General features: G+C 38.0%; 1 protein-coding gene across 7 annotated transcripts in view; it reads right to left on the bottom strand.

Moving 5' to 3' along the window:
• LOC115213880 (probable phosphorylase b kinase regulatory subunit alpha) overlaps positions 1-17,500 on the bottom strand; it is a 133,593-nt gene that overhangs the window by 64,758 nt on the left and 51,335 nt on the right. For 6 of the 7 annotated variants that reach the window (XM_036504622.1, XM_036504623.1, XM_029782830.2 and 3 more), the window contains exons 16-18: positions 16,215-16,362; positions 6,518-6,593; positions 4,269-4,357 (exon numbers count right to left, since the gene is read on the bottom strand). In XM_036504622.1, the coding sequence (XP_036360515.1) occupies positions 4,269-4,357; positions 6,518-6,593; positions 16,215-16,362 (313 nt within the window). The remainder of the gene's footprint in view (positions 1-4,268; positions 4,358-6,517; positions 6,594-16,214; positions 16,363-17,500) is intronic. The other variant, XM_029782831.2, reaches the window with a different exon arrangement.

Raw genomic sequence — 17,500 nt, 5'->3', positions numbered from 1 at the left:
ACAAGGGGCATTTTCCTTGTTTCTGCTTGTCTCTGTCTCTCTTATTTACTCTTGTGGGTTCGAGTTAGCTTAGATGATATGCAGTTTGGGTTCGTGCCAGGGAAAAGTACTACTGATGCTATATTCCTGGTAAGACAGCTGCAGGAGAAATACCTAGCCAAAGATAAGCCCTTGTATCTGGCTTTTGTTGACTTGGAGAAAGCCTTTGACAGGGTCCCCCGATCCCTTATCTGGTGGTCAATGAGGAAACTAGGGATAGATGAATGGTTAGTGAGAGCTGTGCGAGCCATGTACAGAGACGCTGCTAGTAAGGCGAGGGTTGGCAACGAGTACAGTGAAGAATTCCGGGTAGAGGTTGGGGTCCACCAAGGTTCAGTCCTCAGTCCCCTCCTATTTATCATAGTCCTCCAGGCAATAACGGAGGAATTCAAGACAGGATGCCCCTGGGAGCTCCTCTATGCTGATGACCTTGCTCTAATTGCTGAGTCACTATCAGAACTGGAGGAGAAGTTTCAGGTGTGGAAACAAGGATTAGAATCGAAGGGCCTTAGAATCAACCTAGCCAAAACCAAAGTCCTAATAAGTAGGAAGGTGGACCAATCACAAACGACTTCAGGTAGATGGCCCTGCTCGATCTGTAAAAAAGGTGTAGGTAGAAACTCTATAAGGTGCACCAAGTGTAAGCTATGGACACATAAGAGGTGCAGCAATGTCAAAGGAAGGCTAACTAAGAAAATAGTTTTTGTCTGTGGCAGATGCTCAGGAGCAATAAACACTGGAAATGTGCAGAGACCAACTTCTACCACGTTCCAGGGAGACAAACTAGAAGTAGTTGATAGCTTCCGCTACCTAGGAGACCAAGTCAGTAGCGGGGGTGGGTGTGCCGAAAGTGTAACTGCTAGAGTAAGAATAGCCTGGGCAAAGTTTAGAGAGCTCTTACCCCTGCTGGTGACAAAAGGCCTCTCGCTAAGAGTAAAAGGCAGACTATATGATGCGTGTGTACGTACAGCCATGCTACATGGTAGTGAAACATGGGCCATGACTGCTGAGGATATGCGTAAGCTTGCAAGAAATGAAGCCAGTATGCTCCGATGGATGTGTAATGTCAGTGTTCATAATCGTCAGAGTGTAAGTACTTTGAGAGAAAAGTTAAACCTAAGAAGTGTCAGTTGTGGTGTGCAAGAGAGACGGCTGCGCTGGTATGGTCATGTGACGAGAATGGCTGAAGATAGTTGTGTGCAAAAGTGCTACACCCTAGCAGTTGAGGGAACCTGTGGAAGAGGTAGACCCAGGAAAACCTGGGACGAGGTGGTGAAGCACGACCTTCGAACTTTAGGTCTCACCAAGGAAATGACTGAAGACCGAGTCCTATGGAAGTGTGCTGTGCATGAGAGGACCCGGCAGGACTAGTCAGGCCATATCCCGTGGCCCCTACCTGGGACGTAGTCGATCCACCTGTGCATACCTTCCTTCTTGTGACACTTGTGAAGACCTGCTGAGGCAAGTGAAAATCAATCAAAATAGATGAACATCAATGGAATTTGTATCTTTGTGGTACCAGTGCCTGTGGCACACAAGAAAACCATCCGAACGTGGCCGTAGCCAGTACCGCATCGACTGGCCTCCGTGCTGTGGGAACATGGTGGCACATAAAAACACTTTCCGAAGACCCGGCAAGACTAGTCAGGTCATAACCCGTGGCCCCTACCTGGGACGTAGTCAGTCCACCTGTACATACCTTCCTTCTTGTGATACTTGTGAAGACCTGTTGAGGCAAGTGAAAATCAAAACAAATCAAAATAGATGAACATCAATGGAATTTGTATCTTTGTGGTACCAGTGCCGGTGGCACACAAGAATCCATCCGAACGTGGCCGTAGTCAGTACCGCATCACTGGCCATCGTGCTGTGGGCACATAACAAACACCCTCCGATCGTGGCCGTTCGCCAGCCTCATCTAGCACCTGTGTCGGTGGCACATAAAAACACCATCCGAAGACCCGGCAAGACTAGTCAGGCCATAACCCATGGCCCCTACCTGGGACGTAGTCAGTCCACCTGTGCATACCTTCCTCCTTGTGATACTTGTGAAGGCCTGTTGAGGCAAGTGAAAATCAAAATCAAATCAATACAAATCAAAATAGATGAACATCAATGGAATTTGTATCTTTGTGGTACCAGTGCCGGTGGCACACAAGAGAAAACCATCCGAAAGTGGCCGTAGCCAGTACCGCATCGACTGGCCTCCGTGCTGTGGGCGCATGACAAACACCATCCGATCGTGGCCATTCGCCAGCTTCATCTAGCACCTGTGTCGGTGGCACATAAAAACACCATCCGAAGACCCGGCAAGACTAGTCAGGCCATAACCCATGGCCCCTACCTGGGACGTAGTCAGTCCACCTGTGCATACCTTCCTTCTTGTGACACTTGTGAAGACCTGTTGAGGCAAGTGAAAATCAAAATCAAAACAAATCAAAATAGATGAACATCAATGGAATCTGTATCTTTGTGGTACCAGTGCCGGTGGCACACAAGAGAACCATCCGAACGTGGCCGTAGCCAGTTCCGCATCGACCGACCTCCGTGCTGTGGGCACGTAACAAACACCATCCGATCATGGCCGTTCGCCAGCCTCATCTGGCACCTGTGTCGGTGGCACATAAAAACACCATCCGAAGACCCGGCAAGAATAGTCAGTCCACCTGTGCATACCTTCCTTCTTGTGACACTTGTGAAGACCTGTTGAGGCAAGTGAAAATCAAAATCAAATCAAAATAGATGAACATCAATGGAATTTGTATCTTGTGGTACCAGTGCCTGTGGCAACAGAAATCCATCCGAACGTGGCCGTAGTCAGTACCGCATCAACTGGCCATCGTGCTGTGGGCACATAACAAACACCATCTGATCGTGGCCGTTCGCCAGCCTCATCTAGCACCTGTGTCGGTGGCACATAAAAACACCATCCGAAGACCCGGCAAGACTAGTGAGGCCATATCCCATGGCCCCTACCTGGACGTAGTCAGTCCACCTGTGCATACCTTCCTCCTTGTGATACTTGTGAAGGCCTGTTGAGGCAAGTGAAAATCAAAATGAAATCAAAACAAATCAAATCAAATCAAATCAAATCAAAACAAATCACAATAGATGAACATTAATGGAATTGTATCTTTGTGGTGGCACACAAGAAAACCATCCGAACGTGGCCGTAGCCAGTACCGCACCGACTGGCCTCCGTGCTGTGGGCACGTAACAAAACATCCGATCGTCGTGGCCGTTCGCCAGCCTCATCTGGCACCTGTGTCGGTGGCACATAAAAACACCATCCGAAGACCCGGCAAGACTAGTCAGGCCATAACCTGTGGCCCCTACCTGGGACGTAGTCAGTCCACCTGTGCATACCTTCCTTCTTGTGACACTTGTGAAGACCTGTTGAGGCAAGTGAAAATCAAAACAAATCAAAATAGATGAACATCAATGGAATTTGTATCTTTGTGGTACCAGTGCCGGTGGCACGTGGCACACAAGAAAACCATCCGAACGTGGCCGTAGCCAGTACCGCATCGACTGGCCTCCGTGCTGTGGGCACGTAACAAACACCATCCGATCGTGGCCGTTTGCCAGCCTCATCTGGCACCTGTGTCGGGCACATAAAAAACACCATCCGAGCGTGGCCGTCTGCCAGCCTCGTCTGGCACCTGTGTCGGTGGCACAAAAAACACCATCCGAGCGTGGCCGTTGCCAGCCTCGTCTGGCACCTGTGTCGGTGGCACATAAAAAAACCCATCCGAGCGTGGCCGTTTGCCAGCCTCGTCTGGCACCTGTGTCGGTGGCACATAAAATCACCCACTACACTCTCGGAGTGGTTGGCGTTAGGAAGGGCATCCAGCTGTAGAAACACTGCCAGATCTGACTGGACTGGTGCAGCTTTCGGGCTCCCCAGACCCCAGTTGAACCGTCCAACCCATGCTAGCATGGAAAGCGGACGTTAAATGATGATGATGATGATGATGATATACACATATAATGAAGGATGGAGTTGTTGATATTGCATTTACTCCACAGCATACAGATATTTTAACAATGTGTGGGTGTCAAAACATAAAATAAATTGGTAATCTTAGCAATGTCATCTAAATAAAAGTAAAAATATATTTGTTTCCATAATTTGACTAATATGAGAAAAGAAAGAAGCTGAAGTAGAACCCTGTTTGAATTCTTATAGTTTTCTATTATTTGCTTGTGGAGGTGAAGAAATAGCTTACCTTGATCAACGTCTTCAGTGTTAAAAATAAAACTTAAACTAGTCACACAACTGGTACTCAAGAAGTCTTTCAAGTTTCCAACCTGAACACTGAAATAGAACAGAAAAAAATCAAATTTTGGGTGAAATAAATAACAAGTGTATATGTGGTAAGAAGCTTGCTTCTCAACCACATGGTTCTGGGTTCAGTTCCACTGTGTGGCACCTCAAGCAAGTGTCTTCTGCTACAGCTGGACTGACCAAAGCCTTGCGAGTGGACTTGGTAGATGAACACTGAAAGAAGCCCATCATATATATATATATATATATATATATATATATATATATACACATACATATATACATACATATATACATGTATATATATATATATATATATATATATATATATATACACATACATATATACATACATATATACATGTATGTATATGTTGATGTGTTTATGTACCCGTAACTCAGCAGTTTGGCAAAAAAGACTGATAAAATAAGTAGTAGGCTTACAAAGAATAAGTCCTGGGGCTGATTTGTTTAACTAAAGGTGGTGCTCCAGCATGTTCACAGTCAAATGACTGAAACAAATAAAAGAATAAAAAAATATTTATTCTTTAATTATTCTTTTGATCTTTCATCTACTGGTGCAAAGCCACCTCCCTCAATACTACTCTCAGTTGAGGGGACTCTGTCTTGTCTTGCAAGTTACTTGGTAGCCCCACAGGTGCTGGTGCCATGAAGAGAGTGCTCAGTACACTCTTTAAAGGGGTTGGTGTGACGGAGGTCATCCAGCTGTAGAAATGTGCCAAAACAGACAATAGAGTTTGGCACAGCCCTCTGGTGTGTCAGCTCTTGTCAAACCGTCCAACCAATGCCAGCATGGAAAATGGTTGTTAAATGATGATAATAATAATATGTTTATTATCATCATCATTTAGTGTTTGCTTTCCATGCTAGCATGGGTTAGACGGTTTGACTGAACCCATTAAACTAGAGAGCTGTACCAAGTTTCTGTCTGATTTGTCATGGTTTCTACAGCTGGATGTCCTTCCTGTCTATAGAAGTATAGACACAGGCATGGCCGTGTGGTTAAGAAGTTTGTTTCCCAACCACATGGTTTTGGGTTCAAGCTCACTGCATGGCAACTTTGGCAAATGTCTTCCTGGACCAACCAAAGACTTGTGAGTGGATTTGGTAGATTTAGAACCAAAAGAAGCTCATTGTATACACACACACATACACCACACACACAATGTGTTTGTAAGTATGTGTATGCTTGTGTGTCTCCTTTTTATGACATTGTGTAAGAATTGTAAACAAGTGTCACTGTCATACAAGCAGTGTCATTCATTTCAAATATTCTGTGGAAATGTGTCGGACCATGAAGAAATATTTACCTTACATGGAAGCAGGTGAGGGTTGGTGACAAGATGAGCATCATCTAGCCACAGAACATCTGCCCCGACAAACTCTGTCTGACCCATGGAAGCATGGGAAAGTGGATGTTCAAATGAAGATGATGATGAATTAATTCGTACACCACACCTAAAATATTATCTTGATAGGTGACAGTTTAATCCTTTAGCATTCAGATTAATCAGTGAAACATAATGCTTATTTCTTCAGTGTTTTGATTTAATCATGCTTTTTCTCATATATATATATATAAATACAGTGTACATTTGGACACGTGGGAGATGACCATAGTGGGACATCTGACTCACTAGAAGGAGCAGTTGGAGCTCCAAGCCGCTGATGGCGGGAGTTCTGAGGGGTAAATGCTTTTATTTTTCGTTCCCTTTTGGAGTTGCAACTGTTGGTGGCTTGGAGTTTTAGCTGCTCTTTCTGATGAGTCGGATGTCCTATTGTGGTCATCTCTAGTGTGTTTAAATGTACATTATTTTTCTATGAATAATATAGAGTCTATTGACTAAAATTTTTTCCTTCTCACTAGACCACTGGTAACAGAATTTTTCTAAAAATATTTTTTGCTACCCTAAGATTTTTATATATATATAGTTCAACCCATGGAAAGCAAACGTTAAAGGATGATGCTGAGGATGATTTGAGATTTTGATGGTATGATTGTCTATTTTGAGAATGACATTATAGGGTAGGTGTATGAGGCTGGATCTTGATAGTTTGAACATAAAACAGATAGAATATTTGGGGCAGATATGGCTGGTTTAAATGCTAGAGAGTTAAGAATTCACAATTCTGATAAGGATCATTTGAAATGAAACCATTTTTGCTTACCGAGCACCATTAATGTAACCACTTTGTAGTTTTTTGATGTTGGCTATGAGGGCAGTAGATGGAATCTTTCCATGATCTAGAATATTAAAGACAACAATTAAGATTAGAATTAAGCTAATTAAAAAAATAAACATATAAAAAGTTACAACACAGAATCATATCAGGATAAAATAATTATTTGACATAGAATTATAGGAAGTTGGAATTTATTTCTAAGAAAGCCAATGTATTTTCCAGCATACAAGTTGAATTTTTCACACAAAACAAAGGTAGGTTGACTTATATACAAAGACAACTTTGGAGGACCAAAAATTCCATGTGAAATGCATCAAGTTTTAGAAAGATAGTTTGAATGTTTACACTACAATGTTTGAATGTTTACACTACATACTTACATTATATATTATGTCAACTTGTATGCTGTAAAATATTGTAGACAAATCCTAAATCATAAGCTAAATCATGTAAATCTCTATTCAATATCTATCCTGAATCAAATGCTTCACTGACAAAATAAGATATTTCTGATAGGAAACAGAGACCCATATTAAACTACTGTTGTTTCATGCTAAATAAATCTTCATATATGTGTGTATGTATGTGAATTTCTGTGAGTGCCTGGGTATAATTCTTCAGTACAGACAAATGACTGGTTATGAACAATGAGTATCTGTGTAGCAGAGACCTTACAAGCAGAGAGTCAAAATGTTCACGTGCCAATGAGGAAGGGAGGGGGCTTGTCAGTAGTCACTGAACTTGCTAGAAATAGCAGCCAATTACTCCTCAACCCACATGACTGAACTCTTAGGAAAAGAGGAAGAACATACTGGATAATGTGGCCCAAGTTACATTTTGATCATAAGTTTGCATGGGCTTGATCAGAGCTGACTTGGGTCTAAACAACAACAGACATAATAGCGACTGGAAATGAAGGAAATAATGTGGTCTTGGAAAATATATTTCAGACCCAATCATCATTAAATAAGAAATGTATAGATTATTGCAAAACTTCATTTTAAATAAACAAACTATTCTACTGTCCATGGTTTCAGTATCACTGTCTGGATTGGTCACTATGTAATTGGAGGGAAAACAAAATAAAACCATCCACTCTTCCTTCTCTTCTCCTCACTTAATTTAATTTAATTTATTGTATTTAATTAAAATTTCAAGCTTGTCTCCTTTGCTTTTTTTTTATCTCCCAGAATTAGTTATTAGGAAAGTGATTGCTTTCACCACTTGAGTGGAATTTTAATTAGTTAAAATTCCTTGGCTTACTATATCAAGTAAGCTAGAATGTACTTTACTATTAAGTTTTCATGCAGTAGGTCTCCCTAAGAATTTTCCCCAATTGCTCTGCTAAACTATTCAGCTCTGTATGCAGGAATGAGGTGGTGGGGGAAGAAATAATGAAAAAGGTGAAATAGCCCAGTGGATAAAGTATTACATCAGCATATAGGTTGTAAGTTCAAATCAACTGCATGCATTTCATTGTGTCCCTGCATAAATTATTTTAACCAACTGTCAGTAATAGATACCAGATTATCAGTGAATAACAGTCTGTAATAAACTGCTGCTTTATCTAATAAGAAATTTATTCAATTAATTCGCTCATTCCGGAATTATGAACTACCTCTTTTAGAAAGAGGTCTTTTAGAAACATGGAAATAAGCTAGTCTCACAAATATCATTTTAAATTAGTACAGGAAAATCTCCATGGAGCTAAGGACATTGCTTCTCTGGAAACTGTTTCCTTAGCCTAGAGGTTTCTAACTTCAACTTTATTTCTTTTTAGCTTTAGGTATATCTTAAAATCAAGGTGCCATGTGAAAAAGCACTGGTGCAGGTGCCACAGAAGAAAGCACTGGTGCAGGTGCCACAGAAGAAAGCACTGGTGCTGGTGCCATGAAAAAATGCACTGGTGCTGGTGCCTCGTAAAAAGCAATGGCACTGGTGCTATGTAAAAAGCACTAGCAATGGTGTCATAAAAAGTACTGGTGATGGTGTTATGTAAAAAGCATTGGTGATGGTTCTACTTAAAAAGCACTGATGCTATGTAAAAAGCACTGGTGATGGTATCACATAAAAAGCACCCAGTGCATTCTGTAAAGTGGTTGGCATTATGAAAGGCATTCAACTGTAGAAACAAAGCCAAAACAGACTAAGGGACCAGGTGTAGCCCCTAGCTTTTCCAGTTCTTGTCAAGCCATCCAACCCATGCCAGCATTAAATGATGATGATGATGAGGTCTTCCTGTACTTCACAGCATATTGAATAGTATGCTTCCTCCACCGACACGTCAATTCCATATAGTGTTGACTGTCTTTGGATCATCTTAAAAAAGTCTGCACCAAATGATTTTCGGCCTACCCCTTTTACCCCTGGCATCAGGTGGTGTCCAAGTCATAGCTGTTTTTGAGTACTATTGATTGACCATATGGAGAATGAGGGCAGCCAGGTGCAATCGGTGCACTGCTACAATCTCTTGCCATGGTCCTACCCTTGCTCTTCTCAGAATCTCCTCATTTGTGACATGGCCCTGCTAGTTGGCCCTCAGGATCTTCCAACTAACTTACTAAAATTCAGATTTAGCATCAACTACTCTGTGGAGGTGCATGGCTTAGTGGTTAGGGTGTTGGATTTATGAGTGAAAGATTATGGCTTTGATTCCAGGACTGGGCCCTATATTGTGTTCTTGAGCAAAACACTTCATTTCACATTGCTCCAGTCCACTCAGCCGGTAAAAATGAGTAATCTTGTGATGACCAGTGTTCTGTCCAGGAAAGAATATATACACTAGAGAAACCAGAAACCAGCCCATGCTCCTTACGGAGTTAGATAGATTAACCAGCCAACAACCAACTACGCTAACTGACCTATATTCATCCTCTAATCCAGTGCTTCTCAAACTATCTGATGTGGCATACCGGCAGTTTCTTTTTACCAATGTGCCAGGGTCCGGTAATATTTCTTAGTAATATTAATTTATACCAGAAAAAGTATATATATTGAATATCATAAAAGTTGATAAATTTTTATCTTATATTTATTTTGTAAACAAATAATATGATATTACATCAGCATTTTATAAGCATTTTATAATGTTGCTTTCTTTTCTGGAAATTTGCTGTGTACTGACAGTTGATGACTCACAGACTGGAACCGGTCTGTGGACCACCACTTTGAGTAGCACTGCTCTAGTCAACCTAACAAATGAATACTGTCCTTTCTAACAAAACAAAAATGACTTCTTTTTATTACTACATAATGATAATTAATAAATTGCAGCATAGTGTGGAGACTCAACATGAAAGGACAGAAGTAAAGCACATGAAAAAGGGGTAAGAAGTAATTTTGACTCAAAATTTGGTTATATTTACACATGCAGGTATGGTTTCAGGCACAAGCATGAGTATAGGTGCAGGCATGGCTGTATGATAGGAATCTTGCTGCCCAACCACATGGTTTGGGGTTCAATTCCACTCAGTGGCACCTTAAACAAATGTGTTGTACAATAGTCTTGGGATGGCCAAAGCCTTGTGAATGGATTTGGTGGACAGAAACTGTATGGAAGCCTGTTATGCATGTGAGAGAGAGAGAGAGAGAGAGAGAGAGAGAGAGGGGGGGGAGACTGTCTATTTGCCTTGACATCACATAGGTGTGATGTCCTTTGTTTCCAATTTTCTGTGTCTGGCCATAGAGAAATATAATCTAGCTTGGAAACAGATGTAGTTTGACAATAGGAAGGGTATGTGGCCATAGAAAATCTGCCACAGCAAAATTCCATCTGACACATATGAGCATGGAAAAGTGAACATTAAACTGATGGTAACTAGAGACATTGTTTACAAAACTAACAATTGTGTATAAGAATTTAAAAAAAGCTGATACCAGAAATATTAAACCATTAGATCAAATTAGGGAAGAATTGTTTGAATATATGTAACTGACTAGCTGACCAGTAAATATTCTTCGTAGGCATGTATAAAATGCTGCATTACATGTTGTTAGATAGGGTCCAAGTGCTTACATTAGCCTTAAGGTTGGAGTAGGGTTAGACTCAACCCAAATAAATTTAACATGACCAGAAGGGGATTTTTTAAAATTTAAACAAACTTTTTTTTGTTGTTCTTGTTTTGGGCATTGTTTAAAAAATATTTAGAAACATTACAAATAATGAAACAAGTAGAGCAACAGAAAATAGAACAAGAATTGTAAATGTGTTAAAGATATAAATATATAATGGAAAATTAACGTAAAATATTAAGAGTTTAATGAAAACTGTTATAGCAAGCAGGAAAACTTTGATGCAATTTTTGAGGGTGACAAGGAGGGGATAAAAATAAGCAGAAGCAGAGGGAAAAAAATCCTTAGCTTAAACTGTCTTGTCTAAACTATAAAGCAAGCATATTTTAAATCAAGTCCTCTAACCTGGATGAAGGAAATGACCATTAGATTATGGTTTTAATAAAAACAAAGAATATAGAAAAAATAGGTGCTCATGTTCATTGCGATGAAGCTATAGGATGTTATTTTGGTATTCAACAAAGAGTCTACCACATCAAATAGCAGAAACAACTGTAAGCTAATGAAGTTTATTACATAACATTTGGTTTTTCCAGTGTCATCTCTTTCATTTCTATTAGCACTCTATATTCATATAACACTGTGTTCAGGACAATACATATATTGAGTTCTACACAAGGTTATTGGTCTCCCTACGCTTAAGTGAAATATTAAAATAAATAAATATATATATGTGCATTTTCAGCAATTATTTGGTAAGCACTGCTGAATTTTACCACTTGTAAATTATAATAATAATGATATTATATAAGCTTAAATCTTATAAGGGTTCACTCTATATTGATTAAGGTAAATAGTCTAATGTCGGGGCATATAAGCTTATATGCCCCAATATTAAACTATTTACCTTACTCAATGCACAGTCATCATTTATAAGCTTTAAGATTGAAAATTATTATTATTATTATTATATATATGATATATATCTTATACATATATTATATATCTATATATTATACATATATCTTATACATATCATAAATATATATATAAATATATAGGGGTAAAATATGAAAAATCAACGAAAATGCATTTTGCAAATAGAAAAAGGCTATTTATGACAGGTAGCGACAAATATATACATTTAGATTGACTGAGGTAGTAATACGAGTCATAAAGGTCATCATTATGAGATGATTATAAGATGATAATAAAGTAAGAGAACAAAACGAACCAATGGTTTATGCGAAGTAAGGCATGTGTAAAATTTGAATGAAATTGGTTGTGTAGTTCTCAAGTTTTAGGGAAACAGACAGACAGACAGACAGACACACATTCTCAGTTTTATATATATAAAGATATATTTATATATATCATGTATGTATACACACATATATATATATATTTATATATATATATATCATGCATGTATGTATATATATATATATATATATTTATATATATATATATAAAAAAAAATATATATATATATATATATTTATATATATCATGTATGTATGTATGTGTATGTATGTATGTATGTATATATATATATTTATATACATATCATGTATGTATGTATGTATGTATATATATATATATATATATATATATATATACATATTTTTTTTTTTTCTCTAAAGTTTCAGCTCAGACCTGCGGCCATGCTGATGCACCGCCGTTTTGCTACACTGTTATTACTAAGAGCTCCCTCTAATATGTGGCACTTGGTGAAGAATGGAGTTTGATATAGCTACCCCCATTTGCACCTCTTGCTGTGAAGTAGGTTCATCTGGACTCTCGACAGGAAGAGGTCCAGCTTTGATACAAAAACCTCTACATCTACTTTGTGCAAGTTCCTCAGACTCTTTGGGAGAATATTAAAAAGCTGTGGGCCCTTGAAACCCAGGCTGTTGCAGTTACTGGTCCTGAAGTGTGATGGCGTTGCTGGGATCTTTGGCACTATGCATTGCCGTCCCGTTCTGGCATTGGTGTAGCTTTCAGTGCCAAAATTGGCACAATTCCTTCCAGATATATATTACTGCATACCTCTCCCATCTTCTCTGCAGGGAGTAGAGTCTTAGCTGTTTCAACCTTTCCCAGTAGCTGAGCTGTTGCAAAGAGACGATCTTCTTTGCGAATCTTCTCTGGTTTGCTTCAAGGTCCGCTGTTAATCTCACACTGGTGGGTGACCATAGCTGTGAGCAGTAATCCAGGCAGCTGAGGATGAATGTCTGCCAGAGGATCATCATGGTTTCCTTATCTCTGGTTCTGAATGTTCTTAGGATCCATCCAGCCAGTCGTCTGCACTTTGTTGCCATCCTGATAATGTGCACTTGGAAAGATTAGATATACAAAAAGACAAGATGGTCATGTCTAGAGTGTCTCTAATTATGGGTCTGCTCAATCAGAGTAGAGACTAGGGTTAAATAGCAGATAAAACAGGCAAATTAGATAAGAACCGGATTATATTTGGACTATTTAAAGATTTCAGTAGCAAGTTCAGTAAGGAAGGTGTCTTTAAAAGCTTTATTCCCTGCATTAGCTTATATTTGAAAATAAATTGTATTAAATAAAGATTCTCAATGCTGGTCAAAAATGACTGTTAAGGACCTTGTAGGAAGTAACAAATGTTAGTACTTCTAGTGTTAATATGGATTTAAGAAGTTACATTACAATATAAAAGTCAGAACAATGTTTGTGAAGGAGTTGAATAAATTTGATTCAATACTTTAGCCACAAAAGGTCCTAATCTTTATGGACAGTATCAAAGGGAAGCAACATGTGATAACACCAACACAAAAGACAGCTATAATGATACAAAGAATGAATAAAACAAAAAAAAAATCACTGGGAAAAGCAAAAACACACCTGGATATGCATCAATCTATGAGTCTATCTCTATGGTTCTCTATTAAATATGGACAATAGTTCTAAATTTTATGATGCATTACTGACTCAGCACTATTATCAGTATCCTCATGATAAAAACAGTTTCAAATGTTGACATAAGGCCAGCAATTTTGGGGGAGGAATTAAGGTGAATACATCGACTCCAGTGTTCAACTGGTACTTATTTTATCGACCCCAAAAGGATGGAAGGCAAAGTTGACCTCAACAGAATTTGAACTCAAATGTAAAGATGGACGAAATGCTGTTAAGAATTTTTCACTGTGTGCTAACAATTCTGCTAGCTTACCACCACAGCAACAACAACAATCAAGGGAGCTGAGAAGTATATTAAGCAACTCCCTGGTAACTCCAATCTCCATGAGCTACAAAAGATAACCTTGATGGATACAACCCATATACTAGGGAAAGCACTCTCCATCTAAAATGGAATAAATGTGGTGATAATTTTAGCATGCATAGCAAAACAAAAGTGCCCTTGCTACTTTTGGCCTCCGGAGGATGCCCGGTACTAGGGCAGCTGAAATAAAGTTATAATGAAAGGGAACTATAAATGATGATGACGATGATAACAAGAAGACGGAGAAAAAGAAGAAAAAGAAGAAGGAGAAGAAGGAGGAGAAGAAGGAGAAGAAGAAGAAGAAACGAAAAAGAAAGAAAGAAAAGAAAATGAAATGAAATACATGACTGGAATATATTTGATCTTAGATTTATTTGATCAGAACCGACTTGGGGTTTAAACACCGACACCAGTGAATAGTACAAAGCAAATTAAACCAAGTGAAATATTATCCAAAAAGGCACTAACCAAATAAATATTAACAAATATTAGGAAAACCAAACAACCAAGCAAAAAGGATATGAAAGATGTGATAGAAAGTTATCTTGTGTTAGAAATGTTTTTCCAAGTTAGAAAGTTAGAAAGAAACTAACAGTTTATTTCAAAAGACTGATTTAGCTTTGTTACAGTTAAGAAACAAGAGAGGTTTCAGATGACATGATATATATATATATATATCTGTAATATAATATGTGACAATTATTTGGTTGCCATAATAAGACTCCGTGATTCGGATGTTGGGGCAGAAACTTGCTCTGGCATCTCGTCAGTCATTGAGGTAATCAAAATAATAACATATTTGATTGCCTTGATAACTGATGAAATGTTGGAGCAGATTTCCACCCCGACATCCGAAACTTGGAGTCTTATTATGCCAACCGAATAATTGTCATATATTATATTACAGATAAATTCCTCTATTTACATAATATCGAGGTCTCATTCATTCTTTTGTTGTTTCACCATTACTGTTAATATATATATATATATATATATAGAGAGAGAGAGAGAGATGGATGGAGCAAGAGAGAGAGAGAGAGATGGATGGAGCAAGAGAGAGAGAGAGAGAGAGAGAGATGGATGGAGCAAGAGAGAGAGAGAGATGGATGGAGCAAGAGAGAGAGAGAGAGATAAGCAGATAGGTAGATAGATAGATTGTTAGAAGCTGAAACTGCTTAAATCAAAACTGAAAATTTATTGATTGTTGAAACAATGTATGAAAGCACTGAGACAACATATAAGTAAAAATCATTGCAACCATTGAAATATGATTAGTCAGCAGTTCATCAAGTTCTGATTAGTTGCAGACAGAAAAACCGTAAGAAAATGCATCACACATTTGTCTATTATGTGACTATATCAACAATTGTAAAAGTAATTGATCCATTACAGAACACACAAATGATTCTAGAAAGTGGGATCTTTGCCACTTGTTGAAGATTTTTGTAATTTTAAATAAGTGATAAGAATTGTGAATTCTTGTAAGCATCTCTATCACTACTTTTTGAGGGATTTCCAATGACTAAGTGGCTAAAATAATTTATTTCTTATATAATGGATTTAATATAGTCTGAAAGATAGTTATATAATTAAACAAATATTCTGTTATTCATCAACACTAAAACTTAATTAGCAATAGCTGTTTCCATGCTAATGTTTTATACACATACTAATCCGCAGAACATTAAAATATGTTTTTGTACATAACTAGATGTGAATATCCCATGTTCTAAGGCGATAAGCTGGCAGAAACGTTAGTACGCTGGACAAAATGCTGAACGGTATTTCATCTGTCTTTACGTTCTGAGTTCAAATTCCGCCGAGGTCAACTTTGCCTTTCATCCTTTCGGGGTTCAATAAATTGAGTACCAGTTGCATACTAGGATCAATCTAATTGACTGGTCCCTCCCCAAAAAATTTTGGGCCTTGTGCCTAGAGTAGAAAAGAATATCCCATATTCTGTACATCAAGATTGAACAGCAGAATATACAATAAATTTTTTTTTTTTTTTTCATACCACTTATTTATTGATATACAATAGACTATTCATATTTCAATGTGCTTATAAACATTTTAGCATATTTACTGTCAGGCTGCTTTCTTACCCCAATTATATGAGTAATTGATAATGTGAGTTACAATTTAAGAAGCTTTACCATCTAATAAAATAAATACACCCTCTTTTACTCTGCATGTAAATATGAAAGTTCAATAGTCTCTATACATGTATGCATAATCATATATTTGCTCATACATACATACATACATATATATATATATAGGTGGATACATATGTATTTGTAGAAAGACATTGTCTATCGTGCATATAAGAAGCAGTAAAAATAAAGAACACTGCAAAACTAGTCTACTGAAGCAACACTGTCCACTGGGCTTACAAGTGAGAATTCTTGAGTGCCTTACCTAAAACCCAAGGTTGAACAACGACAATCAAAGTAGGTCTCCCTTTTGTGGCTTTCCAGTTGCTCTTTAAAAAGCTAATCTCCCAACGCATAAAATCTACAATGAACTGAGGATCAAGAACTGCAAAAAAGTGGTGTCGGTCCAGAAACTGAAGAGGGAACAAACCATGCAGTTTTAATGATATCATCCACATAAACAGACAAAAAACACCAATATGTGAGTAAATAAAGAATATGTGAGAATTATTAGACGTGAGAGTAAAAAAAAAGACACAAAGATTGAATTGTTATATGGTTGATTTCATCAAATGTGGTTCGTGTTTGATGCAATCAAAAATGATTGAAATAGCTGTAATGTGGTCTCTATAATAAAAAGAAAGATTGTAAAATTCTATATTTGGATCATATATTGAGAAATAAGTTTGAATGAAGTATACTGTGTTTGAACCCTCTAAGAAAATATATATTTATATGCAGTTAAGTATATATCTGGTCAATCAAACTGGTACATGTGTCATAGCATAAAGTATGGACAGGCAAACAACCGGTCTCTGGTCTGATTATGATATTTATATATTTGACCAAGATATCTGGTGCCTTGCTGTATTCAAGAAGACATATCCACCACAACAGAAGTGTTAATGTCCTCCTTGGCCAGCAAAAGCACCATTCTAGTGCCACATAAAAAGCACCCATGTCAGTGCCATGAGAAAGGACCTGTGCCAGTGCTGCATAAAAAGTACACATACCAGTGCCATGTAAAAGCATCCATGGTTGTACCATGTGAAAAGCTTAGAATAGTTCTAAGGTAAGATTGTGCACAACCATTATGAAGATTTCTAAACCAATTTTTGATTTATCTATTGTGATTTTTAAGCTCTTTAAAGCTTCCTTTCTCCATATAATTTCCAGAAATATATAAATGCCACAATCTGACCAGATACGAGTTGTTTGCCTGTTAATACTTTTATTCTATTGCAAGTTTGTGTGTATGTGTGTGTGTGTTGGGTAAAATGAATTGTGGTTTTTGTAAAGGTACACTGCACCCTGAAATCAAATGATTCCAAAATCAACTTTCCCTTTACTCTCTTCAGATTAAACAAAGCTCTAGCCAATACGATTGGCTGATAGAAATTTGAATGCTTCTGGCAGGATACTGTTTTGCATCCGTTCCAGATCATAATAATATGACTACAACTGTGAGAACAATGATTGCAAGATGCATAAGCTTTTGTCTTTCTGTTTGAGGTTGTTAAAGAGAGACATGCAGATGTGGGCAACACATGA

The sequence above is a fragment of the Octopus sinensis genome, linkage group LG7 (assembly GCF_006345805.1).
Source record: "Octopus sinensis linkage group LG7, ASM634580v1, whole genome shotgun sequence".
Lineage (NCBI taxonomy): Eukaryota > Metazoa > Mollusca > Cephalopoda > Octopoda > Octopodidae > Octopus > Octopus sinensis.
The sequence above is the reverse complement of the archived record's forward strand: the minus strand, read 5'-3'. Positions and strand labels throughout refer to the sequence as shown.